This window comes from Suncus etruscus, chromosome 3, assembly GCF_024139225.1.
Source record: "Suncus etruscus isolate mSunEtr1 chromosome 3, mSunEtr1.pri.cur, whole genome shotgun sequence".
In the NCBI taxonomy this organism is placed as follows: domain Eukaryota; kingdom Metazoa; phylum Chordata; class Mammalia; order Eulipotyphla; family Soricidae; genus Suncus; species Suncus etruscus.
The window spans coordinates 151039206-151066118 of NC_064850.1; the positions used below are offsets into that span (position 1 = coordinate 151039206).

At 38.5% G+C, this 26913-nt stretch overlaps 1 protein-coding gene across 1 annotated transcript in view; it reads left to right on the top strand.

The window, feature by feature from the left end:
- The window catches only part of SHC3 (SHC adaptor protein 3), a 168558-nt gene that overhangs the window by 120836 nt on the left and 20809 nt on the right, over positions 1 to 26913 (top strand). Inside the window, exons 8-9 of the mRNA XM_049769558.1 lie at positions 23641 to 23791; positions 24657 to 24744. Coding sequence (XP_049625515.1) covers positions 23641 to 23791; positions 24657 to 24744 — 239 coding nt within the window. The remainder of the gene's footprint in view (positions 1 to 23640; positions 23792 to 24656; positions 24745 to 26913) is intronic.

Here is a 26913-nt window from a genome sequence, read left to right on the forward strand (position 1 = left end):
CCAAACTAGGAGCGATTTCTGAGTGCATAGTCAGGTGTAACCCCTGAGCATCACTGGATGTGGCCCCAAAACTAATATAATATAATAAATATATATATATAAATAATATATATAAATATAAACAAATATATATAGCTGGTGTATATGTGAAAGTTTAGAAAGAGTATAAGAACATGCAAGAATATACCACATTAATTCTAGGGTATCTGAGGACAAAGGCAGAGAGGCATTAATTGAATTGATCAAGTGTCCCATTTTATTTTATAATAAAATGTTTTAATATACAAAAAGATTTCTACAATGAATACCTATAGCCACCATTTACCACCTTAACACTTTTCTGTTAACCACATATAGATTCCATTAAAATTCAAACACATTATATTTAATAGGAAGGTAGCAAATATATTAAAACACTAATGCATTTTAGTGTCAAAACATGGTGATATATAGGCATCTTATGCTCTTCTATGCTTTTGAAATTGTTCTCAAAAGTCAAGTATATGTTGTTATATAATCACAAAAAATGGCAAGGATGGGGCCGGAGTGATGGCACAGCGGTATAGCATTTGCCTTGTATGCGACTGACTCAGGACAGACCTCAGTTTGATCCCCGGGGTCACATATGGTCCCCCCAAGGCAGGAGTGATTTCTGAGTGCATAGACAGGAGTAACTCCTGAGTGTCTCTGGGTGTGGCCCAAAAACCAAAAAAAGGGGGGGACAAATTAATGCTCCCCTGGAAATAATGAAGGCACTAAGTCCTAAATATATTTAAATATGAAAATGTTTGAAGAACTTCTAGAGAAAGAAAGCATAACAGACAGGAACAAAGAAATGTTTCGGTTCCAAGTGACAGTATGGGCTTCAAATTGTTATTTCTAAAATTTGTGAAACAGAGCAGCTGCTCTGTCTTTGCATTGAAGGTAAATTTTCAGGCATTTACTTGAGCAATTGGGGAATCAAAGGGCTACAGGAAAACCCACATACCTTCACCATCAGCCTCTTCATGCCCTCCTGGTCCCGTGCCTAAAAACCTGAGCTGTGATGGATGCAGTTGGATCTTTTTCACTGACATACTGAAAACCCAGGAGCCTAAAGATATGAGCATCTGCTCGTAAAGTTTTCCTGGTGGTATCTGCTCACTAGTAAAGTAAAGGTTATTTCTTGCAAATGAGAAATATAAGCATGAAGATTAAGAATTTGTGTTATTCCACTCAGCATAATTGATTCCATGTACATCCATGTATAGGAAAATTTCATTATGGCTGCATAGTATTCCATTGTGTATATGTACCACAGTTTCTTTAACCATTCATCTTGCTTGTTTCCAGAGTCTGGCTATTGTAAAGAATATAGGTGTGAGGAAGGAATTTTTGTAGTGTATTTTTGTGTACCTAGGGTATATTCCTAGGAGTGGTATAGCTGGATCATATGAGAGCTCAATTTCCAGTTTTTTGAGGAATCTCTCTATATATTGTTTTCCATAGGGGCTGGACTAGACGACATTCCCACCTGCAGTGAATGAGAGTTTCATTCTCCCCACATTACCTCCAACATTGATTGTTCTTGTTCTTTGTGATTTGTGCCAGTCTTTGTGGCATGAGATGGTACCTTGTAGTTGTTTTGATTTGCATCTCCCTGATGATTAGGGCTGTGGGGCATTTTTTTTTTTTTTTGGTTTTTGGGTCACACCTGGCAGTGCTCAAGTGTTACTCCTGGCTCTATGCTCAGAAATCGCTCCTGGCAGGCTCAAGGGACCATATGGGATGCCGGGATTTGAACCACCGACCTTCTGCATGAAAGGCAAATGTCTTACCTTCATGCTATCTCTCCGGCCCCCGTGGAGCATTTTTTCATTTTTCATTTTTCTTTTGACCATTTGTATTTCTTTTTTGAGAAATTGTTCATTTCTACTCCCAACTTTTTGATGGGGTTAAATTTTTTTTCTTGTTAAGTCTTGTCAGTACCATGTGTATCTTTGTTATTAGCCCCTTTTCTGAAGGGTTTTGGGTGAATAGTTTCTCCCATTCTGTGGGTAGCTTTATGCTGAGTGAAATAAGTCAGAGGGAGAGAGATAGACACAGAATAGTCTCACTCATCTATAGGTTTTTAAGAAAAATAAAAAACATTGTTGTAATAATGCCCAGAGATAATAGAGATGAGGGCTGGAGGACCGGCTCACAATATGAAGCTCATCACAAAGAGTGGTGTGTGCAGTTAGACAAATCACTACACTGACAACTATGATGACAATGTTAATGAATGAGAGAAGTATAATGCCTATCTCGAATACAGGTGGGTTTGGGGGGAGGAGGGAGATTGGGGACATTGGTGATAGGAATGTTGCACTGGTGAAGGGGGTGGTGCTCTTTTTATGACTGAAACCCAACTACAATCATATTTGTAATCAAGGTGCTTAAAGATAATATTTAAAATTTTTGAAAAATTTAAAAATAAAGGAAAAAAAAAGAATTTGTGTGTTAGCTTCTTTGAGTTCATTACCTGAAAGAGCTGGGTACTGGAGAGCTTATACAATATCTGTGACATGCCTTCCTCTTTTACCCCCAACTGAAAATTAAATATACCACCACTGTTAAATAAATGAGTCTTCATTTGATTATGATTTATTTTTTTTGAAATATATGTTTTGTAGAAACTTGAGGTTGTCTTAGCATAAAACCAGAAAAGACAATGAATAGAAACTTAAATGTAATTAATATTCTATTACTTAAAATGTTGATGTGTAGTATCTTTTATTTCCCTGGATTCCTGAGGCCTGCTGCCACGACCTGGGGCATTCTGAGAGAGAGAGAGGAGAGAGAGAGAGAGAGAGAGAGAGAGAGAGAGAGAGAGAGAGAGAGAGAGAGTGAGAGAGAGGAGAGTGAGAGAGAGAGGAGAGAGAGGAGAGTGAGAGTGAGAGGAGAGAGGAGAGAGAGAAAGAGAGAGGCAGGAAGAAGCCTGGGTTGAATAAGGAAAGAGAAAAGAATAGATACAAAGCAGACAGCATCTCGCTGATGCTTTATCTCTGCCTCCCCCCAACAGCACTCCCCCAGGACCAGCATGTGCTGTTCTGGTCTCTATCCTGGGCCTTGTTGTAGCTGTCCAAGTTTTTTCTTTTATACCCAGCATGACAAGGGGATATGTCCAAGGGGCATGTCTAGAAGGGTATATTCAGGTTCAACTGTCATTTCAGTGGAGCATGTCCAAGTACATCTGCCATATATCAACATTGCTGTTCAATTTATTTGTGATAAAAATTACCTTTTAAAGATATAAAGTTTTGTTATACTTAGTATGTTCCAAGTTATATACCATAATCAATATCTTCTTTCCTTCCTTCCATTTTTCTTTTGGTCACTTTTTCTTTTGGTATTGTGTAAGAGGAACTATTGACTAAAATATGGTTATAAGATTTACACCCTTGTTTACTTCTAAGATTTTGTTTGTTTGGGGACAGCACCTGTCAATGTTCAGAGGTTATTCCTAGCTGTATGTTTATGGATTACTTCTGATGGTGCTCAGAGTACTATATAGGATTCTGGGGATTGAACCCAGGTTGGCTGTGTACAATGAAAAAAAACCCTACCTGCTGTACTATCACTCAGCCCCTATTTCTAAGTTTTAACTCTTATATTTAGATCTTTAATCTGTATTAGTTAATTTTGTATATAGTAAACAAAGATTCAACTATTTGCAAAATTGAGTTTAGGTGATATGATTACAAAACCATATCATTTTGATGCACTAATTTACGACACCTCTACCACCATCAAAGTATCCTACACCACTGTCCTTATGTCACTTTTAGTTTGCTAGTTCCTCTATTAAACCTCCATTCCTCCTCCCATTGCTAAATAACCTAAGTTTTTCAAAGGCCAAGGGTTTGTCTTTACTTAATATTATTTATTTCCTTCTTTTGTTTATCTATATACCACAGATGAGTGAGAGCATCAAGAATTTGTCTTCATCACTCTGAATTATTTCCCTTAACATGATATCCTACAATTCCATCCAAGTTGCAGCAAACTGCAAGATTTCATCTTTTCTTAAAGCTGTGTAACATTTCATTCTGCATATATACCACAAGTTCTTTTTTGTTTGTTTGCTTTTGTTTTTTTGGCCACACCCGGTGACGCTCAGGGGTTACTCCTGGCTACGTGCTCAGAAATCACTCCAGGCTTGGGGAAACATATGGGATGCCAGGGGATCGAAATGCAGTCCATCCTAGGCTAGTGCACACAAAGCAAACACCTTACTGCTAGTGCCACCACTCCAGTCCCATACCAGAATTTCTTAATCCATCAATCAACCAATCAATCAAGTTTATTTTTAAAGTAAAATCAGATTTCATTCAGAGGTACTGAGGAAGGGGAGGGACAGAATAAGAAAGAGAGTGAGAGAAAGAGAGAGAATAATGCAGAATGTACTCAGGAGGGAAGGACAGAATAAGAGAGAGAGAGAGTGAGAGAGAGAATAATGCAGAATGTGTTTAGGAGAGAGTGCAGGCTTCTCTACAAGATGGAGAGAGCACTCATATACAAGCCAATAGGAAAAATAGGAAAGTACGCATCTCAAGAGGATAATAGAGGTGGCATGGGCCCAGATACCATGTATCCAGGTAGCACATGTGTGCCAATAGTGACATAATTTTTGATGTGTAAGTCCTGCACCTCCTGCAAATTGATTTCTAGGTAATTTATGCTTTTAAACACTTCATCTTAAGTAGAGTTGTCTTTTTTTCCCCTGTTATTTAGTTTATTTTAAGAATTTTGATTCTGGGGTTGTGGATGTGGCTTGGTGGTGGAGTACATGCCTTTCATTCCTGCAGTCCTGGGTTCAATCCTGAATGCCACAGGAAGAACAGACCCAAAACAAAACTTGCAATATTTTCATTCCTCTGGTACTTTGTGGAAAAGTATCTGTTATCTAATAAAAAAGAGAAAGAGAATATCCTTTGGAATGTGAAATGTCACAGGGTCTTGTCATAAAGGTTGCCCATGTAGATGTTATTCTGGAGGGACCAGAGTGATAGCATGGAGATAGGGAGTTTGCCTTTCATGTAGAAGGTCATTGGTTCGAATCTCGGCATCCCATATGGTCCCCCAAGCCTGCCAGGAGTGGCCCCTGAGAGTTGCTGGGTGTGACCCAAAAACAAAACAAAAATAAAAATGTTATTCTGGAAATTTTGTTTCACTGTTTATTTCTTTTTTATTTTGACCAAAGTGGATTATAAATCTTTCACAATATTATTTTAGGTACATAGCGACATTGATTCAGGGGCATTCTCACCACCAATATTGCCCTCCCTCCACCCCTTTTCCAGCATGCATCTCATATCTCCCTCCTTTACCCCCCGGGAAATCAATAAGTGGTCCCCTGTGTGTCTAGCTTGTTGCAGATTAGGTGTCAATTCTGTTGTCACTGGCTTTGGATTTGATGTCTAAGTCTGATTTTTTTTATTTCTATTTAATGTTCATACAACTGTTTGGTCTTGGTAACCTCCATTATTTCCCTCTCAATTTGTGAGGCTGAACAAATGGTTCAATTTATGTGGTTCTGTTTGAAGGAAAGAAGGAAAAAAACATAATGGGGCAGAAAACAAACAAGAAAAAATGGGAAGAGTTCTTCTGCAGGGGTCCTCAAAGTTTTTAAACAGGGGGCCAGTTCACTGTCCTTCAGACTGTTGGAGGGCCAGATTATAGTAAAAACAAAAATTATAAACAAATTTCTATGCACACTGCATATATCTTATTTAGAAGTGAAGAAACAAAATGGGAATAAATACAAAATGTGGCCCACAGGCCGTAGTTTGAAGACCCCTGTTCTAGAGGCTATAAATATCAATTTAGGAGAAGAAAGGAAAAAGGAAGAAAAACATAACAATAATACAAAAAAATAAAATAAAAAATCAAACAAAAGCTTCACAGCAATAAACACAACAATCACACAATAAGCACGGTCCTGAAATAAAAACAAAACAAGGAACACACACACAAAACAAACAATAACAAAACCAAAAAAAATTAATTTCTGCTTCTCTTTTTTTTTTTTTGCATAGGCACAGTACATATTGGGGAGATTAAAAAGGGAATTCCCTTGACATAAGAGATACAGGGTTTCTCTGCCCTTGTATTCTGTGATGGGAATAACTACAGGCTCCGTGCATGATCTTTTACTCTCCCCTAGGTCTTTTTTGTGGTGTCTGGAAACTTTCAGCTCTGTCGTGGATATTAAAATCAGCCCTCTGTAGCTAGAAATGTTGGTATTTGCATACGTCAAAGGGTGGAGCCTCATATTTTCTTGGTTCTAATTAGTGTTCTGTTCAATTCGATCTATGCTTTCTTTGAGTTCTGTGAACATCCTCCATATTTCTTCTCTAAACTCCATATCTGAGAGATTGACTAGTTGGTTGGCTGTTTTCCGGTCATCAGAGTTGCCATCTTCATTCTCTATGCCTGGTGCTGGCCTGTGTTGTTTCCCCATTGTCACACTTGTATTGTGGGTTTTTCTACATGTTGTGATGGTCACTAATCATCAGGGAGATGCAAATCAAAACAACTATGAGGTACCACCTCACACCACAAAGATTGGCACACATCACAAAGAATGAAAACAAGCAGTGCTGAAGGGGATGTGGAGAGAAAGGAACTCTTATCTACGGCTGGTGGGAATGCTGTCTAGTTCAACCTTTCTGAAAAGTGATATGGAGATTGCTCCAAAAACTGAAAATTGAGCTCCCATATGATCCAGCTATGTCACTCCTAGGAATATACCCTAGGAACACAAAAATACAACACAAAAATCCCTTCCTTACACCTATATTTATTGTAGCACTATTTACCATAGCAAGACTCTGGAAACAACCAAGATGCCCTTCAACAGATGAATGGCTAAAGAAACTGTGGTACATATACACAATGGAGTATTATGCAGCCATCAGGAGAGATGAAGTCATGAAATTTTCTATATACATGAATGTACATGGAATCTATTATGCTAAGTGAAATAAGTCAGAGAGAGAGAGAAAGACATTCATTCATCTATGGGTTTTAAGAAAAATGAAAGACATTCTTGCAATAATTTTTAGAGACAAAAGAGAGAAGGGCTGGAAGTTACAGCCCACTCCATGAACCTCACCACAAAGAGTGATGAGTTTAGTTAGAGAAATAACTACACATTGTGAATTATCCTAACAATGAGAATGTATGAGGGAAATAGAAAGCCTGTCTAGAGTACAGGTGGGGGTGGGGTGGATAGGAGGGAGATTTGGGACATTGGTGGTGGGAATGTTGCACTGATGGAGGGTGTCCTCTTTTATGACTAAAACCCAACCACAATCATGTAACCAAGATGTTTAAATAAAATATTATTAAAAAAGTAAAAAGGTGGAGCCTGCGATAAAACTTTCTTTATGGTTCTAGAAGTTCTGTTCCATCACTGCTATTTTAATCAGTCTTCTATAGTTGGTGGTCTTGGTTTTTGCCCCAATCCTAGGATGAAGCATAGGATAGAGTCTTTCATTATGTTTCCAAAAGATCTGCTCATCTGCAGTTGTCTCAGTAAGACCTCTGGAATTAGAAATCTTGGCTGTTGGAGAGATCATAGTCCAAGGCTTAGAGTAGGATCTTTTTTATTGGACCTAGGATAAGTTCTGCCCAGTCATGGTTGTCACAGTCATTTTTTTGTAGATAGCCAACTTGGCTTTTGTACAAATCAAAGGATGACATGTCTTCTAATTTCATCGTATTGTTAGGAGGTAAGGTAAGACAATCTGCTCTTACACCAAGTTATAAGTTCTGCCCAGTCATGGTTGTCACAGTCATTTTTTTGTAGATAGCCAACTTGGCTTTTGTACAAATCAAAGGATGACATGTCTTCTGATTTCATCATATTGTTAGGAGGTGAGGTAAGGCAACCTGCTTTTACACCAAGTTGTTGCCACTTCTTCATTGTCAGGATGTCATATCAAAACTGGTTCATGTATTAAGAGCAGTATTAAGAATGTCCCAGAGGGAGTTTGATACCTGGAACTGTTGCTGAGAGCTGTGTCAGTTCTATGTCTGGGATCTAGGGTTAGAGGTTGAACAATCGCTGTCTAATCACCTGGAATCTAAATTGGGTCTATATGATATATGTTAAAGGTGATAGGTGTGCCTGTATTGTAAAGTATTGTATTGTATACTGTATTGTATGAATTCTTATCCTTAGTAGATAAGAGCTTTTTTCTATATGTAATATTTCCCCATTATAAGTATGCCTTTGTAAGAAGAAATGGTGCTATATTATATTGCTGGTGCATTTATGGGTGACAATATCCGGCTCCATCATCTCTGTGCCCTGGTTTTGACCTGAACTATTAACCCAGGCAAGACTTTTTCTTGTAGGTTTTTGTATCAAGCAGAACCAAAACAGGTGGAAAAAAGAAAGCAGAAATAAGACAATATATATTTACATACTCACACACATATATATAAAGGAAAAAATAAATAAAAATAAGTTAAAAAAATTAAGGGAACAAAGTGATGCAGGAGACTACCTTACATTTGGGGATAAACAGGTTAAGAGGTAGTATTATATAGGTCTTAAACTTATAAAGGAAATATAGGCTTCCCCATTGTCTTTTGAGATATTCTTGTAAGGGGTGCATCCAGGGCACATTTTTATCACACTCTGGCCTTGTTGAGATTGATAAATGATTTGTGGCAGAAAGGGCTCGGGTAGAGTTCTTGCACTGGGGATCCTTCTGGAGCTGAGTCCAGTATCAAACAATAGTCCACATTTGGCAGTGGGGTGAGAAAGAGGGCCACAGAGCATGAATCAGCAAGGTTGTTGGTTGTAGTTTCATGCCGTGGGATGAGATATGGGGCTGAGTGGTTGTCCCTTCACTTTGTAGCTGTGTGATGGCTTATTGGGCTAGGAGATTGGTCTTAATGGGGTAAAGAGCTTTAATATGGTGAGATATCAGATTGGAAATGTAGGGTGAAGAAATAGTAGAATTTCTAAAGGGGGAGAGGAGGGATAGTATATAGGAGGGGCTATATACACTATAGGTATGGATTGTTTACAATTTAGGTTTGGCTTTCATAGAGGAGTCCTCTCTTTATGTACTCATGCCAATATAAAGACATACAATAGTTGGGGCCAGAGAGGTGGCTTTAGAGGTAAGGTGTCTGCCTTGCAAGCGCTAGCCAAGGAAGGACTGTGATTCGATCCCCCGGAGTCCCATATGGTCCCCTCAAGCCAGGGGCGATTTCTGAGCTCTTAGCCAGGAGTAACCCCTGACAATCAAACGGGTGTGGCCCCAAAACCCCTAAAAATGTAAAAATAAAAAAATAAAGACATACAATAGTGATGTATCCTTAAGATGTTGTTAGAAGTCTGACCCTAATAGGATGGATCTGAGCTCTTAAGACTGGTTGAATTAAGATAAATAATTAGCTTAGGTATAGCTTAAGGAAAAGAGGAAATGAGAGCAAAAGAGAAGAGAAGAGAACAGAAAAATAGGTAAATACAGTAAAAATAAGGTAAAAAATTAATAAATCAACTAAGAGAGATTGGGTCCGTGAGTCGGAGTTGTGAGGTTTTTTCCAGTTTCTAGGCATTTCATCAGTGATGGGGTTGGGCCTTCCTAAATGAAGGTTTCGGGGTTAAATAATGGCTGGAGCAGTTTAGGATACTCACAGGTTTCGCATCTTAAGTACTAAACAATGTGTTAGTGAGGCCTACTTATGTAGGTGGCTACCCTATGTCCGCTGCATCTTATGCATCGAAATTCCTTTCCTAAAGAAAAAGTAACAGTGTAGGTTTTATTTGACAGAGATTGAATTTATGAGGAGAAGGAAGAAGAGGTAGAAGAAAGGGGAGAAAGAAAGAAGTAGTGAATATTTTCTCTCTAATATTTTTTAGGAGAGTGCCTAAATTGTTGCTATTAATTCTTCTGTTGATTGAGATAATTTGAGGTGATTCACTGGAAGTCATATAGTTCTGGGCTTTTCTTGGAATACAAAATTTTAGATTCGCTATTCAATCTCAACCTGTTAGTATACTCATATTCTGTTTCCACTGAATTTATTTTAGTAGCTTGAGTAGATTGTCTATTTATTGGCATAAAATTATTAATAATTTCCCCTATAATTATTTTATTATACAGTACAATTGGTAGTAGCAACCTCTCCTTCTTTTCTAATTTTGGTGATTTGAATCTTTAGACTTTTATTTTTCTTGCCCAGTTCAAGAAAATTTGGAATATTTGTAGATCATTCTAAGATTGGCTCTTAATTTTATTAGTTTTCTCTTTTTTCTACATTTAGTACCTTTGTTTCCACATATATATTGGTTTTGGGGCCACACACAGCAGTGCTCAGGGGTTACTCCTGGATATCTGCTCAGAAATAGTTCCTGGCAGGCACGGAGGACATATGGGACGCCGGGATTTGAACCAACCACCTTAGGTCCTGGGTCCGCTGCTTGCAGGCAAACAAAGACCACTGGGCTATCTCTACGGCCCCAGTGTTTCCACATATTTATTTTTCTTTCTTCTACTTGAGTAAAGTCTGTCCTGATTATCTAAATTCTTAATTGTAGAATGTCAGATTTAAAACCTTTTATCATCCAGGTAATTTGCAGTGGCTGTCTTCATCCTGTACTTTTCTTTTTCATTCATCTCAAACTATTTTCCACTTTTTTTTGTGATTTCCTCATCACATCACTCTGATGTTCCAGTGTCACTATTAAAACGAACCTTTCTACCCAGGCAGTTCTCAGGAGAGCAGGTGGTTCCAGGGATTAAAACCAGGTCTCCTATCTGCAAAGCCTGTGCTCAGCTTGTTAAGCCATCTCTGTGACCTTGGTTCTTTATATATTTTGGCTATCAATCTCTCTTAGATGTATAATGTGCAGCTCACTTCTCCTAATTCCCAGATTTCATTTTTTTTATTTTGAACTAGTCTATTTTGCTTTGTAAAAGCTTTTTAATTTGATATAATCCCATTTGTTTCTTCTTACTTGTGTTTCTGTTGTCAATGAAATTGACTCTTCTGAGGCCCAAGTCCAGGAGTGTCACACATATGCTTTCTTCTATGCATTTTAGGTCTTAGGTAACTTTTTTATTTTTATTGTGGCCAAAATGAATTACAAATCTTTCACAGTAGTATTTAAGGCACATAGTGACAATGAATGAGGGGCATTCCCACCATCAGTGTTGCCTTCCCTCCACCCAGCATGCATCTTCTATCTCCCTCCTTTATCCCCCATAATATTAGTATAACTAATCCCCATTTGTACAGCTTGTTGTAGATTGATTATCGATTCTGTTGTCATTGACTTTGGGTTTCGTGTTCATATCCAATCATTTTTTTATTTCCACTAAATGTTCATACGATTGTCTGGTCCTGGTATCCAATTTCTCCCCTCAAATTATGAGGTTGAACAAGATGATTCCAGTAATGTGGTTCTGTTGGAGATATAAGAAAAGAAAAGGGAAAAGAAAAAAAACTAGGAGGAGTTCGTTTAGGTCAGGGGTCTTCAAACTTTTTAAAGTGGGGGCCGGATTATGGTCCCTTAGAGAGCTAGAGGGCCAAACTATATGAGCTACTAATTCCTACTCACACTGCACATATCTTATATGAATAAAATGAAAACCATTTATAAACAAACAGATCATGCACAGTATTTCAATGGGAACTATGGGCCTGCTTTTGGCTAATGAGATGGTCAATGTCTGGTTCCATATTTGCCACTGCCAGCCGTAACAAGTGATGCAAGTGGGCATCAGTTAATCTTGATCTGGTTGGAGATTTCAGATGTTTCATTCTTGAAAAAGTCTGTTCACAGGCTACCAAAGATGGTTACCATTTTGAGTGCATGGTTGCTGATATTTGGATATGTCTCAGAGGGGAGAGATGCATAGAAATTCAAAAGGTTACTTGACTTAAATGCATCTTTCAGAGAGTCACAATTCTGCAGTTCAGCCAGTTCCATTTCGTAAATGGTAAGGACATTTTCAATCTCAACAGAAAATGGGTTATGAAAAAGCTGTATGTCCTGTTCATGGAGATGAAGCTCTTTGAATCTAAATTGAAACTCCTTTTGCAACAATTCTAGTGAAGCCAGACATGTTTTCTTTGGGAATGCAACCAATGGTTTGTCCACTGACAGGTTTTGAGTTGTTGGGAGATGATTGAAATTTTCCTCCTGTACTTGTTTGATGAGAAGGCCTAATTTTACTTCAAATGCTTTCACATGCAATGCCATATCACAGATGAGCTTCCCCTTGCCTTAAAGTTGCAGATTGAAACTGTTGAGTAGCTCTGTTATATCTGTCAGAAAGGCAAGGTGCCATTTCCATTCTGTATCATTGAGCTCTGGTACCTCTTGGTTTTTTGAAAGTAGAAAAGCTGTAATCTGCGGAAGTAAGTCATAGAAACGTTTCAAAACTCTTCCTCTACTCAGCCAATGGACTTCTGTGTGGTACAGAACATCTTCATGGGCAACATTTACCTCAGATAGAAATTCCTGAAATTGTCTGTGGTTTAGTGCATGAGTTCTAATGTAATTAACACAAGATACCACAATTTTCATAACAGAGTCTCACTTCAGTGATTTACAACACAGCACTTGTTGGTGGATGAGGCAGTGTATGGCAATTGGATGAGGATGGTTATGTTTGTCCATCTCTTGTGTAATGTGAGCAATTACTCCTCTCTTAGACCCCACCATGCTAGGAGCACCATCAGTTGTTACACTGACTAGTTTAACCCAGTCCAGCTCCAAACCATTCACAGTTTGGCAAACCTTTTCAAATATATCCACTCCTGTGGTTGTACCTTTGATACTCTGCAGTGCAGCAAGCTCTTCTGTGACTTCAAAATACTCACTTGTCCACGCATATAAATGAGAAGTTGGGCAGAATCACGAACATCATTGCTTTCATCGAGTGCCAAGGAAAAATAGCAAAGTTTCTTTGCAGAGTTTTGCAAATGGTGCAGCAAATTTTCTCCCATTTCTTCAATCCTTTGTGTCATTGTAACTCCTGAACGGCTCACTGTACTAAATAAATCGGCCTTCTCTGGACACATCTCTTTGGCAACAGAAATAAGGCATTCCTTAACAAATTCTCCCTCCACAAATGGTTTGCCATTGTGCACTATTAGCTTGGCAACTTGAAAACTTGCCCGCAGTGAGGAAGTATTTAACTGCTTCTGCTTCACAAAAGTATTTTGCTGAGTCATCAGTGTATGTTTCAGTTGTAATATTTTATCTTTTCTGACTTCTCCAACCAAACAATCATATTTATCTTTATGTTGAATTTGATAGTGGCATTGCAAATTGTATTCTTTGAACACAGCAACTATATTCTGGCATATCAGACACACAGCTTTTTCTTTGTACCGCATAAAAAAGTAATCATAAGTCCACTGTTCTTTGAATGTCCTACACTCGCCGTCAATTTTTCTTTTTCTTGACATATTGTTTCCTAGGGATTCCAAACTGATATTTGTGAAATACAAATATGTTCGTATATATACACACAGTGTATGAACCCCATTAGTCCCTGATGTGAACACTTACCCCTTGCAGGCTTTTCTAAGCAGACCAGCTCAGTCCCTGATAGTTCAGTTATATCTCCCTATATAATGCCCAAATTGATATGTTCGGAATCAGCATGTGAACACTGAAAAGGAATTGCAAAATGCATATAAAAATTTCAATGTAACCCCTTTAAAATGCTTCAGCATCGAGCCCCTAATTTTCCACATGGGCAATTCAGCACCAAACCCCTAACCTCCCAACCACCGCCCACCCCCTAACTTTGATTTCAGCACTGAACGCCTCACCATCCCCAAAGAAGAATTTTCATATGAGTCACCCACAGCCCAATTGGGCAGAACCCCCCATCTGGCAAAAATTTATTTCTATGGCACTTTTGACTGACCTTTGGCAGTGGAGGGAGTGGAGGAAAACCTCACTGACAGGCAGGCACAACACACAGACACTACGTTGCCTGGGCGTGGAGCAGGCACCTTTTTACATCATATAGTCACCCACATGTGGTACTCCTCGCCATGCGGCATCCAGCGCCCTCCAGTGATGTCATCAGCAACACGCCAGGTGCAAGGGCGCATCAGTGTCCCTCTCAACACTGCCCTCATGCCCACCATCCCAGCACACAACATGCTGTGGGCGGAGGCGGTTGACGTCATCCCTGAGAAACCGTGACACTGAGTGTATATGCTGGCAGGTATCTTGGCAACCAAACAGCGCTCACTGTTGGCGGGCTAGATCAGAATCATCTGCGAACTGCATGTGGCCCGTGGGCCATAGTTTGAAGACCCCTGGTCTAGGTGTTGTAAATATCAATTTAAAAGAAGAAAGGGAAGGGGCCAGAGAGGTAGCGCTAGAGATAAGGTGTCTGCCTTGCAAACTCTAGCCAAGGAAGGACCGCGGTTTGATTCCCGGTATCCCATATGGTCCCCCCGAGCCAGGGGCAATTTCTGAGCGCTTAGCCAGGAGTAACCCCTGAGCATCAAAGAGGTGTGGCCCAGAAAACCAAAAAAAAAAAGGGGGGGGGGGAGAAAAGTTAACAAAACAAAACAAAAAATCAACAAAGCAGTAGCAACAAAAATTTAAAAAACAAATAAGAAACCAAAACCAGCAACTATGAAAAACAAAAACAAAACAAAACAAAACAAAACAACAAAAATAAGACAAAAGAACAACAAAAACATCAAAAACCCCAAAACACAACTCCCCCAATAACAAACAAATAAACCAGCAACTACTTAAAAAGGTTTGTGTTTCTTCTTTTTGTTTGTTTGTTTGTTTGTTTTCAAAAGCACAGTAAGTATTAGGGAAATTAGAAAGGGAATTCCCTTGGCCTAAGAGATACAAGGTTTCTCCGCCTCGAAGCATACTGCCATGGGAACAACTACAGGCTGCATACATGCTCATTTTCACACCCGACAGATGTTTTATAGTGCCAGGAAAATTTCCTCTCTGTTGTGGATGATAACATCGGGCTTCTGTAGTTAGAGATCTTGGTATTTGGTCATAGGATGAAGGCTAGGAGAGTTTTTTTTTTGTTTTTTGTTTTTTTTTTTTACAGTTCTAGAAGTTCTATTCCATCACTGTTGTAATCAGTCTTTTGTAATTAGTGGTCTTGGTTTTTGCTCAGATCCTATGCAAGTCTTTCATTTATTTTGAGTTAATTTTAGTATATATTGTTTAATAAATGTTAATTATTAACAAGTTAAGTTAAATTAAGTTAAATTGACAGGTTAAACTTAAGTTAACAACTTAAATTAAATAAAATAAACTTCACTTTAATTTTGCTGTGAGCATCCAGTTTTAGATATTGATGTTAAATTTTAATTTAATTAACTTTAGATATTAATTTTAATGCATTATTTCAATTACTTTATTATTTTTCAAAGTAATTTTCATAGTGCATATCCTGGAATGGCAATTAATATAGCAATCTATAGAAATTTAGTTCACATTAACACCAAATTAATTTTATTAGTGCATAAAGATTTTACACCAGGAGTTTCATTACTGCTCAACAGTACCTTGATATTGTGATGCAATATTTGCATACTGTGTGCTTATTAGCATAAGTTAATAATAATTGTTTTCGGTGTCTTTCTGGCTGGCGTTGTGGATAAGACAGACTCTGCTGGTAAGCTCGGTAGACATTTTGGGGCTTCCCCGGGCTTGCTTCAACCTGGGAACTTTGATCTTCTCTGGCATTCATCCCCTAACGGCTTGCCTCAGCTGAGGTGAGTGTTTCCGGGCTGGAGTTGTGGATAAAGCTGAGTGCTGGGCTTCTTAAGCTAGGCAGACTTTTTGGGGCTTCCCCAGGCTTGCTTCAACCTGGGAACTTTGATCTTCTCTGGCATTCATCCCCTGATGGCTTGGCTTGGCTGAAGTGAGTGTTTCTGGGCCAAAGTTGCAGATAAAGCTGACTCTGCTGGCCCCCTTAAGCCCACCTATAAGGGGTAGAAGCAGAGGAGCATGAAGCACCACTCCACTTCGCTTCGCAGTCGTGCACTCCACCTAGCCAATGAATACCACCACAACACGTAGAAAAACCCACAGCATAAGCGTGACAATGGGGAAACTACGCAGACCAACTTCAGCCATAGAGAATGAAGATGGAAACTCTGATGACCCAACAATGGCCAACCACCTAAGCAGTCTTTCAGAAATGGAGTTTAGAGAAGAAATATGGAGGTTGCTCACAGAACTCAAAGAAAGTATAAATCAGAACACTAGTAAAAATCAAGAGAATATGAAGATAGAAATCAGAAAACTCCAAACTGAAATATCAGGTCAAATAACAGGTCTGAAAAACTTAGTAGACAAATTGAAGAACATAATGGATGAGCTTTCCAACAGGTTAAAAGCAGCTGAGGATAGAATAAGTGCTCTGGAAGACAAGATGCACAACAACTTTACACAGCAGAAGAGATTGGAAAAAAGCCTTAAATCAAAGGATCAGACAATGGAAAAGTTACTTAAAGAATATGAGCAGATGAAAATAGAAGTCTTTGATAAGCTCAACAGAAACAACTTTAGAATCATTGGAGTCCCAGAGACCCAAGAAGAAAATCTCCAGGAAGAATCAATAGTCAAGAACATCACAGAGAAACTACCAGAGCTAAAGAAAACATGTGACCAACTCCTGCATGCCCAAAGAGTGCCAGCTAAAAACGACCCCAGGAGAAACACCCCAAGACACATCCTAGTCACAATGATGAATCCCACAGATAGAGATAGAATACTGCAAGCAGCAAGATAGAAAAGGGAAATTACATTCAAGGGAGCATCCTTGAAATTTATAGCAGACCTGTCACCAGAAACACTCAAGGCCAGAAGGCAGTGGTGGTATATAGTGACAAAACTCAATGAAATAAATGCTTCGCCAAGAATACTGCACCCAGCAAAACTCACTTTCAGGTTTCAAGGAAGTATACATGGCTTCACAGATAAACAACAGCTCAAAAACTTTACAGACTCAAAACCAGCCTTAAAAGAAAAACTGAAAGATCTATTCTAAAGACAAGACAGAACAAAAACACACCAAACTTCTACACAAAGATGGCAATAAATCCCATGACAATTATTTCTCTCAATGTCAATGGACTAAATGCACCCGTTAAGAGGCACAGTGTGGTGAAGTGGATCAAAAAACTGAAGCCAACCTTCTGCTGCCTACAAGAAACACACCTGAATAGTCAGAATAAACATAGACTCAAAATCAAAGACTGGAGGAAAATCATTCAAGCAAACAACACCCTTAAAAAAGCGGGGGTGGCCATACTAATATCAGATGACACAAACTTTATACTCAGAAAAGTGTAAGGGACAAAGATGGATATTATGTACTAATCAAGGGATTTGTACAGCAGGAAGAAATCACTCTCCTAAACAAATACGCACCCAATGAGGGACCAGCAAAGTATTTAATACAATTGTTGACAAATCTGAAGAAGGATATCAATAATAACACAATAATTGTGGGAGACCTCAACACAGGCTTGTCAACGCTAGATAGGTCAATCAAATGGAAACCCAACAAAAATATACTAGACCTGAAAAGAGATATGGAAGAAAGAGGCCTAGTAGATATATATAGGACACTCCATCCTCAGAAACCTGGATACACATTCTTTTCCAGCGTACATGGGTCATTCTCCAGGATAGACCACATGCTGGCACATAAAACATACCTCCATAAAATCAAAAAGATAGAAATTTTGCAGGCTACCTTTGCTGACCACGAGGCTCTGAAGTTAGATGTGAACTACAAAGGGACACAGAAGAAAAATTTAACACCTGGAAATTAAACAGCCTATTACTGAACAACCAATGGGTCCGAGATGAAATCAAAGAAGAAATCAAAAATTTCCTGGAAACAAACGACAATGAAAACACAAACTATCAGAACCTATGGGATACAGCAAAAGCGGTACTGAGAGGAAAATTTATAGCTTTGCAAGCACACATCAGGAAGGAAGAAGTATCATACATAAATAGCTTAATGACGCAGCTTACAGAATTAGAAAATGATCAACAAAAGAAACTAAAAATAGGGAGACAGAAGGAAATAACAAAGCTGAGAGCAGAAATCAATGAAATGGAAACCCAAAAAACAATCCGAAAGATCAACAAAAGCAGAAGTTGGTTCTTTGAAAAGATAAACAAAATTGATAGACCATTGGAAAAACTCACAAAGCAAAAGAGAGAGAGAAACTTGATAATGCATATTAGAAATGAAAAGGGGGAGATCACTACAGATATTGCAGAGATTTAAAGGGTATTTAGAAAATACTTTGAGAAACTCTATGCCACTAAATATGAGAACCTGGACAAAATGGATAAATTTTTGAACTCATATAATCTTCCACGGTTGAATAAAGAAGTTGTAGCATATCTAAACACCCCCATCACTATTGAGGAAATTAAAACTGTAATAAAAAATTTGCCCAAAAACAAAAGTGCAGGCCTTGATGAATTCACGAATGAATTCTTTCAAACCTTTCAAGTAGAACTACTACCATCCTGGCCAGGCTCTTTTATGAAATAAAAAAAAAACAGGAACACTTCCAAATAGCTTTTATGAAGCCATCATCACCTTAATACCAAAACCAGATAGAGATGCTGCCAAAAAAGAAAATTATAGACCAATATCCCTGATGAACACAGATGCAAAGATCCTCAACAAAATCCTGGCAAACAGGATCCAGTGCCTCATCAAGAAGATCATTCAAGTAGGTTTCATCCCAGGAATGCAAGGTTGGTTTAACATCCATAAATCTATCAACATAATACACAACATAAACAACAAGAAAAGTATAAATCACATGGTCATATCAATAGACACAGAAAAAGCATTTGATAAGGTTCAACACCCATTCTTGATGAAAACTCTCAGCAAGATAGGAATAAAAGAAACCTTTCTCAATATAGTCAAAGCCATCTACCAGAAGTCAGTGGCAAATATTATCCTCAATGGAGATAAACTAAAATCCTTCCCTCTAAATTCTGGTACAAGACAAGGCTGTCCTCTCTCACCACTCCTATTCAACATAGTACTGGAATTACTGGCTATAGTGATTAGGCAAGAAAAAGATATCAAGGGAATCCAGATAGAAAAGGAAGAAGTCAAGCTCTCACTGTTTGCAGATGACATGATACTCTACTTAGAAAACTCTAAAGACTCTACCAAAAAGCTTCTACAAATAATAGATTCATATAGCAAAGTGGCAGGCTACAAAATTAACACACAAAAATCAATGGCCTTTTTATACAATAATAATGATAGGTAAGAAATGGACATTAAGAGAACAATCCCATTCACATTAGTGCCACACAAACTCAAATATCTTGGAGTCAACCTGACTAAAGATGTGAAGGATCTATACAAAGAAAACTATAAAACACTTCTTCAAGAAATAAGAGAGGACACACGGAAATGGAAACACATACCTTGCTCATGGATTGGCAGGATCAACATCATTAAAATGGCAATACTTCCAAAAGCATTGTACAGATTTAACGTGATTCCTCTGAAGATACCCATGACATTCTTTAAAGAAGTGGATCAAACACTTCTGAAATTTATTTGGAACAATAAACAACCTAGAATAGCTAAAACACTCCTTGGGAAAAAAATATGGGAGGCATTACTTTCCCCAATTTTAAGCTGCATTACAAAGCAATAGTTATAAAAACAGCATGGTATTGGAATAAAGACAGATCAGTGGAATAGGCTTGAGTACTCAGAGAAGGTTCCTCAGACATATAACCACCTAGTTTTTGATAAAGGAGCAAGAAATCCTAAATGGAGCAAGGAAAGCCTACTCAACCAGTGGTGTTGGCACAACTGATTAGCCACTTGCAAAAAAGCGAACTCAGACCCTCAGCTAACACCATGTACAAAGGTAAAATTCAAATGGATTAAAGACCTTGATATCAAATCTGAAACTATAAGGTATATAGAACAACATGTAGGTGAAACACTCCAGGACATTGAGACTAAAGGCATCTTTAAGGAGGAGGCAGCACTTTCCAAACAAGTGGAAGCAGAGATAAACAGATGGGACTATATTAAGCTGAAAAGCTTCTGCATCTCAAAGGAAATAGTGCCCAGAATACAAAGGCCACCCATTGAGTGGGAGAAATTATTCATCCAATACTCATCAGATAAAGGACTAATATCCAAAATTTACAAGGTACTGACAGAACTATACAAGAAAAAAACAACTAACCCCATCAAAAAATGGGGAGAAGAAATGAACAGACACTTTGAAAAAGAAGAAAGGCAAATGGCCAAAAGGCACATGAAAAGATGCTCAACATCACTAATCATCAGGGAGATGCAAATCAAAACTACTATGAGGTACCACCTCATGCCACTGAGATTGGCACACATCACAAAAAAGGAAAACAAGCAGTACTGGTGGGAATGTGGAGAGAAAGAAACTCTTTTTCACTGCTGGTGGGAATGCCGTCTAGTACAACCTTTATGGAAAGCGATATGGAAACTCCTTCACAAACTGGAAATTGAGCTTCCATACGATCCAGCTATACCACTCCTAGGAATATACCCGAGGAACACAAAAATACAATACAAAATCCCTTCCTTACACCTATATTCATTGCAGCGCTATTTACAATAGCCAGACTCTGGAAACAACCAAGATGCCCTTCAACAGATGAGTGGCTAAAGAAACGTGGTACATATACACAATGGAATACTATGCAGCCATCAGGAGAGATGAAGTCATGAAATTTTCCTATACATGGATGTACATGGAATCTATTATGCTGAGTGAAGTAAGTCAGAGGGAGAGAGAAAGACTCAGAATGGTTCCACTCATCTATGGGCTTTAAGAAAAATGAAAGAAATTTTAACAGTATCTCAGAGACAAGAGAGATGACGGCTGGTAGGTGCAGCTCATGACATGAAGTGATGAGTGCAGTTGGAGAGATGACTACACTGAAAACTATCATAACAATGTGAATGAATGAGGGAAGTAGAAAGCCTGTCTCGAGTACAGGTGTGTGGGGGGGGGTTGGGGAGGAAAGAGATCTGGAAAATTGGTGGTGGGAATGTTGCACTGGTAAAGGGGGGTGTTCTTTACATGACTGTAATCATACAATTATAATCATATTTGTAATCACGGTGTTTAAATAAAGATAATTATAAAAATTGTTTTCTATTGACTTTTAAATAAGAGAGGAAAAAATTAAAATTTGCAATTCAGAATTTTTTTCCCATCTCTAAATCAATATTCCCCACTTGGTAAGGCACTATTTTCTCCCATTTAGCTTCTGGCATATAGTTTCCTTATGTTCTCAGATCATGTGTAAAATAACAAATTTCAAGTTTTGTCTATGTTTAGTATCTGAGTTTTCTTATGGATAATTTCTACTGATTCTATTGATTTCCCTCCTCCTCTTCCCTTATGTCTGTGTCATATGTTAATATTTGTAATTTTTGTTGTATCTGCACATTTTATTTCTCTATTCTTGCTTTGGGGGCCACTCAGCAGCTCTCAGAGTTTACTCCTGACTCTGTGACCAGGAATCACTCTTGGTGGATCTATGTTGTGCTAGAAATCAAAGCTAGATCAGATGTACTACAGCTACTACTTATCTCTTTGGTCCCTATATTCAGATATTTTAAATATTATAATTTGACAACTTTGATATCAGTTGTGGTTGCAAGACTAATGCTAGAGTTTTCTAGATGGACTCTAGAAAAGCTATATTGTTTGTTATATAAAACCATTTACAACACTGCTCAGTTCCTTTATTCATTAACTAATGATTAGGGGTTGGCTTCCTTAGGTGCTTGGGAATATTGGCTCCCAATCTTTGTTTTTGGAGCCATACCAGGTGGTACTCAGGGTTTACTCCTGACTCTGAAGTTAGGAATTATTCCTGAAAGTGTACGGGGTCTATAGTGGATGCTGGGGATGGAACCTGGGTTGATCACATTCAAGGCAAGCACTCTGCTTCTCTGCTATTGCTTTGTTTCACTGGCTCTCAATATTTTTTGAGAGTTTCTTTTTCTATGTTGAGGCAGTCCATGAATACTCTAGCAAGCAATTAAACATTGGCTTTTTTAACTGCTTGTGTAGGTCTTAGATCAGCCAGAGGGGAAAAAATGATTGCTTTCAAGTATTCTGAGCATTCACACAGCTTGAGACATAAACACAGATTTCTAGATGCATGTTGATATTTATCAAAGACCCCATCAACATATTATTTCCAACTTTTCCTTTTAAATTTTTAATTAACCTACCCTTTGTTCCAAACACTATGCACTGCCTCAGAAAATCAGGCTGTTAAGTAATTGTCTCTATTTTTGAGAAAGTTTTTTTTTCCTCTAGGTATGCTTTGAATTGGATTAAATAGTCAGCCTTGGGAGTGTGGTATTCTATGAGATGACCAGAATGGGTCATAGAATGACTATTTTCAGGAGTAGGTCTTTGAAGCAGATTTTAAGCTCTTCTGCTTTCTCCTGTTCTATTTTGACTGTGACTATGGCTATTGGTTTTCAAAACTACTATGGAGATGGGAAGGTAAAACCGCAGGTTAGGAGCCAGAACAATAGGACAGTGGGTAAGGAGCAGCCTTGCACATCGTTGACTTGGGTTCAATTTCCCATAACCCATAAAGTCCCCTGAGCCTGCCAGGAGTGATCCCTGAGCACATAGCCAGTAGCTCTAAGCACTGTTGGGTGTGGCTCAAAAACCAGGGCAAATAAAGTGTAGGTTATAATGCCAACTACCATTATATATAATGGCTCAGGGACCCCTGTCTAATTTCTTAGCCAGCTGGGCTAGCAATTCTGGAAAGGGCCAAGGATATGATACTGCTTGAGCCATGCAGTGCCAGAGATGACCAAGGTCACTATGGTGTTGCTTGAAGATCTCTAATACCATAATCAGTGATGCTTGGGGGGGACCATTGGGTGACATGGACAAATGTATATCCTCTCCAGCCTAGATTGGAAGGGAAGGGACTTTAGCTAGTTTTCTTGCTGTTTTTGAGGAGGAGAGAATTTTTTTAGTTCCTTGCTCTGTCAACCCCATTGTCACAAAACCTTAATATTTAAAAAGTTGATTTGTTTGGGTAGATTTCATGGCTTAAGAAATACTCCTGTGCCTGAATATTTGAGTATCTTTACACATAAATTCTTAACTATTTAACATTTACTTCCTCAATAAAAGAGGATGGCTCTTTTTTCTATTTCATCTTTAACTAGAATTTCCCCCAAAACTACAATTATCAGGAAGGCAGGTGTTTTTAACAGAAACGTTCACAAAATCTATATGGCTGAAGAATGGTAATAAGCAAACTTTTTTCTGGGACTATAGGTACTAATAGACATTAGCATTGTTTTTTAATTTTTTAATTTTGAGCCACATGCAGTTGTACTCAGGGCTTCCTCCTGGGTCTAAGCTCAGAAATCACTCCTGGAATGGCTTTGGGGACTACACAGGGTGTCAGGAATTAAACTTGGGTGAGCTGCATGCCAGACAAGCTCCCTACCTCAGCCTGCAGCATTGTTGGTTTTAATTGCAAGCTAACTTTCAGCTAAAGCTTTTGCAAATGTCTTTGAACAGAATGCAGAGTCTGGATGATCCTTGGACAGAAGAGGAGAGCGATGTTTCAGACCATCCCTACTACAACAACATTTCAAGCAAGACACCCCCTTCTGGAGGATTTGCTGATACACGCCTGAAAACAAAGCCCCAGGCCCCTGATGCTGTCCAGGTAGCTTTGCTTCTATACAGAATTTATTTTCAGGCTTGTTTTCCCCAGTCTTTGCTAGAAAGACTCAAAACCCTTCTCCCCTTGGATTTCACTAAAAAATAAATTGGAGAGGCTTTGGTTTTAACATCACAAGGCATGAGTCAAAGCCTTTGAATTAAAATAATTCTTCATATTGGAGTGAGGAAATATCTCCATCCTAGAAAAATCCTTCATATTATGATAATAATGAGACATAGAGAGAGTAATAGACTTTTTAAAAGGTCTGATATACTTTGAGTTTTCTGTAAAGAGAGTGGGGTTGGTCATTAAAATAGGAAATTTTCATAAGTTTTTCTACTTTATTCATGACATTGATATTTATTCTAACTCAAAGTTCTAGAGACTATTTCCCCATAGTTATTACAATTATTGGTACTAGTAGTTTTATTTAATGCCATTTCCTTTATGTGAATGATTATTACACCAATAGAAGTGTCAAGGCAGACTGAAATCAACTGTCCTTAACTTTAACATAGAAGGAATGAATTGGCATGGGAGTTGGTGGGAAATATATTCTGACACATTGCTTTTCTCTGACTAGAACTTATTTGGGGACCTGTTGGATCATATGGCTGCCTGCAGAGAAGCTCGATTTACAGTCATAATTAGAGAAGAGTCAGAGGGAGTAATATAAAGGAGAGTGCTATTTTGACAATATGTGGCCCTTTCCTCCCCACCCACAAGCTTCCCAAATCTCCAGAAAATTAGAATTTAATATCACTGGGGATGCAATGAGCTCAGATAAGTTCCTCTAAATTGGCTTTTGAAGATATGGAATAAGAAGACAGTTATTTTTTCCTCTTTGTCTATTTATGTGTATGTATAGTTTTCAGGAAAAGAACAAACATACTACCAGGGAAGACACTTAGAAGACCCATTTGGTGAGGACTGGTATCCAACATCCATGAGGCAAGGTGAGAGCATGTTGAGGTGCTCCAGAAAATAAACAAACAAGAAAGGTGATGTGCTCCTGCAGGGTAGGTGGAGAGACTTGGGGATGTCCTAGGGATTTGTAGGTCTTGAAATACCTTAGGAAGACATTGTTACACCATATTAAACCATTGACAAGCACCTGCTTTTCTGGATAGAAATCACTCAGTTTTCACTAAGATATAATTGCTGTTGGCTCATCTTAATTATTTCTCTTCACTCTGTGTTTATGTACACTTATAGTTTATTTAAAAATTATTTTATTTTATGTTCTGTGTTTCGGGTGCTGAAGGTTTACTCCTGGCTCTACACTCAGGGAGCACTCCTGGCAGGGCTTCGGAGATATATGGAGTTCTGGGAATTGAATCTCAGTCCACCATGTGCAAAGCATTAACCTTACTTGCTGGGCTATCTTATCTCTCTGGCCCCTTACACTTACAGTTTAAATGGTTTCTTTACTTTTAAACTTTTTTTCCTTGAAACATTTCTATGGTCTGTTCAAGGGCTCTGGGGTTTTAGCTATAAACATCACAGGATCTGAAGGAGGTAGAGCAACAAATGAATGAATATCCTATTCATATCAATTCTACCATTTAATGGCTCAACTTCAAGGTATTTTTCTTCATTATGGTCCTTTATGATAGAAAGAGAATGACAGTAAATATTTTAAACTTCAAGTTTCCTCCTCATGGAGACTTTTATGTTTCCCTAACCAAACTGAAAGATATCCATCCTCCTGTAACTTGGGCAATATGACAAGTTGTGGAGATTCACCACATGAGATTATTTCAGAGAGGATAAAACTAGCAGATAAAAAATAGAGACACATTTTCATGTGTTCATGATGTATAGTAACTGCAGAAGACTAAAAGAGACGCATTATTTTACTTTTTTAAATTGGGGTGGCTTCTAAAGTAGTGCTGCAGAATCCATTATGCCACCTTCAGTGACCCAGTGGTTCAGTGGTCTAGGCATATACTACATATTCCTTCGAGTGCTGGGAGTCATCCAAGTCACCCTGACAGACTTAGGATCGTCCTAAGCCACATGCACCCAGTGATGCTCTAAAGACTGTGTGGTTCCAGGGATTGAAACCAGTTTATCACAGGAAAGGCATGTGCATTAACTACTGTACTATCACTCTGGCCCTTAGGACACATAATTTATTTCATATTATTGGTGTCAGACACTTGCTCTTTGGAAAATAGATCAGACTTATTTAAAAATAAGTTAGTTTTTGTACTCAAGTTAATTCAGTGAGATAAAGAACAGACAATGTAAGAAATTTGCCAGGGCCAAATAAACATTAGCAAACTTTTGCCCTGCAGTTTTATACTTGGAACTCTTAATACATCTGAAGTTCTGATTTGAAAGCAATGTCTCTTTTTCCATAGAACAAGTAAGAATGTCCCTTCTTAACATGCCGGTTGCTGTTTCTCCTGAGTGGAAATGAACTCTGCTGTCTATGGCTGTGGTCTGCCCACCTGCCCTGGCCCAGAGCTTGCATAATCTGCGGTGGGGATGGGCTGGCTTTGGGAAAGTATTCATTGAACTTAAATTTTCAGTAAGCAGCTTGTAAAGTTCTCCTTGTAGAATTTGTTGGAATATATATACATGTGCGCACTGCAGACAAGGAGTTCACCAAGCCTTCTCTAGGCCATGTGTGTAACCCTAGAACAGCCTAGAACTAGAGTCTAGATGGTGCAAAAAAAAAAAAAAAGCCAAGTAGAGTCTAGATGGTGCAAAAAAAATTCCCCAGAGAAAGAATGTCACAGGTTTCCAATTACAGGCCAACAGTAATGGTGCACTGCCTGTACCCTGCCACCACCACCACCACCACCCCCCAAAAAAACAACTCTGAGCAAATCTTAGGGACTCTGAACAGATCCTTAACTTATTTTCCCACATATGCTGCTTAAGAGTGGCCTTCTCTCTGACCCTCTTTAGTGGAAGGAGACAATCTATAGAGAAAGTTCTTTTTTATTTCCATGACATCTTGATTCTATCCCCACAATCCCTGCTTATCTCTAGTGCTCAGATGGTCCCTATTTCAACACAGTCCATCCTTTACCCCATGCTTCAATGGCCTTATAGAGAAGTGGAACCAACTCCACGAGGAGTCTAGAGCCAGAGAAGACACTTGATTCACAAAT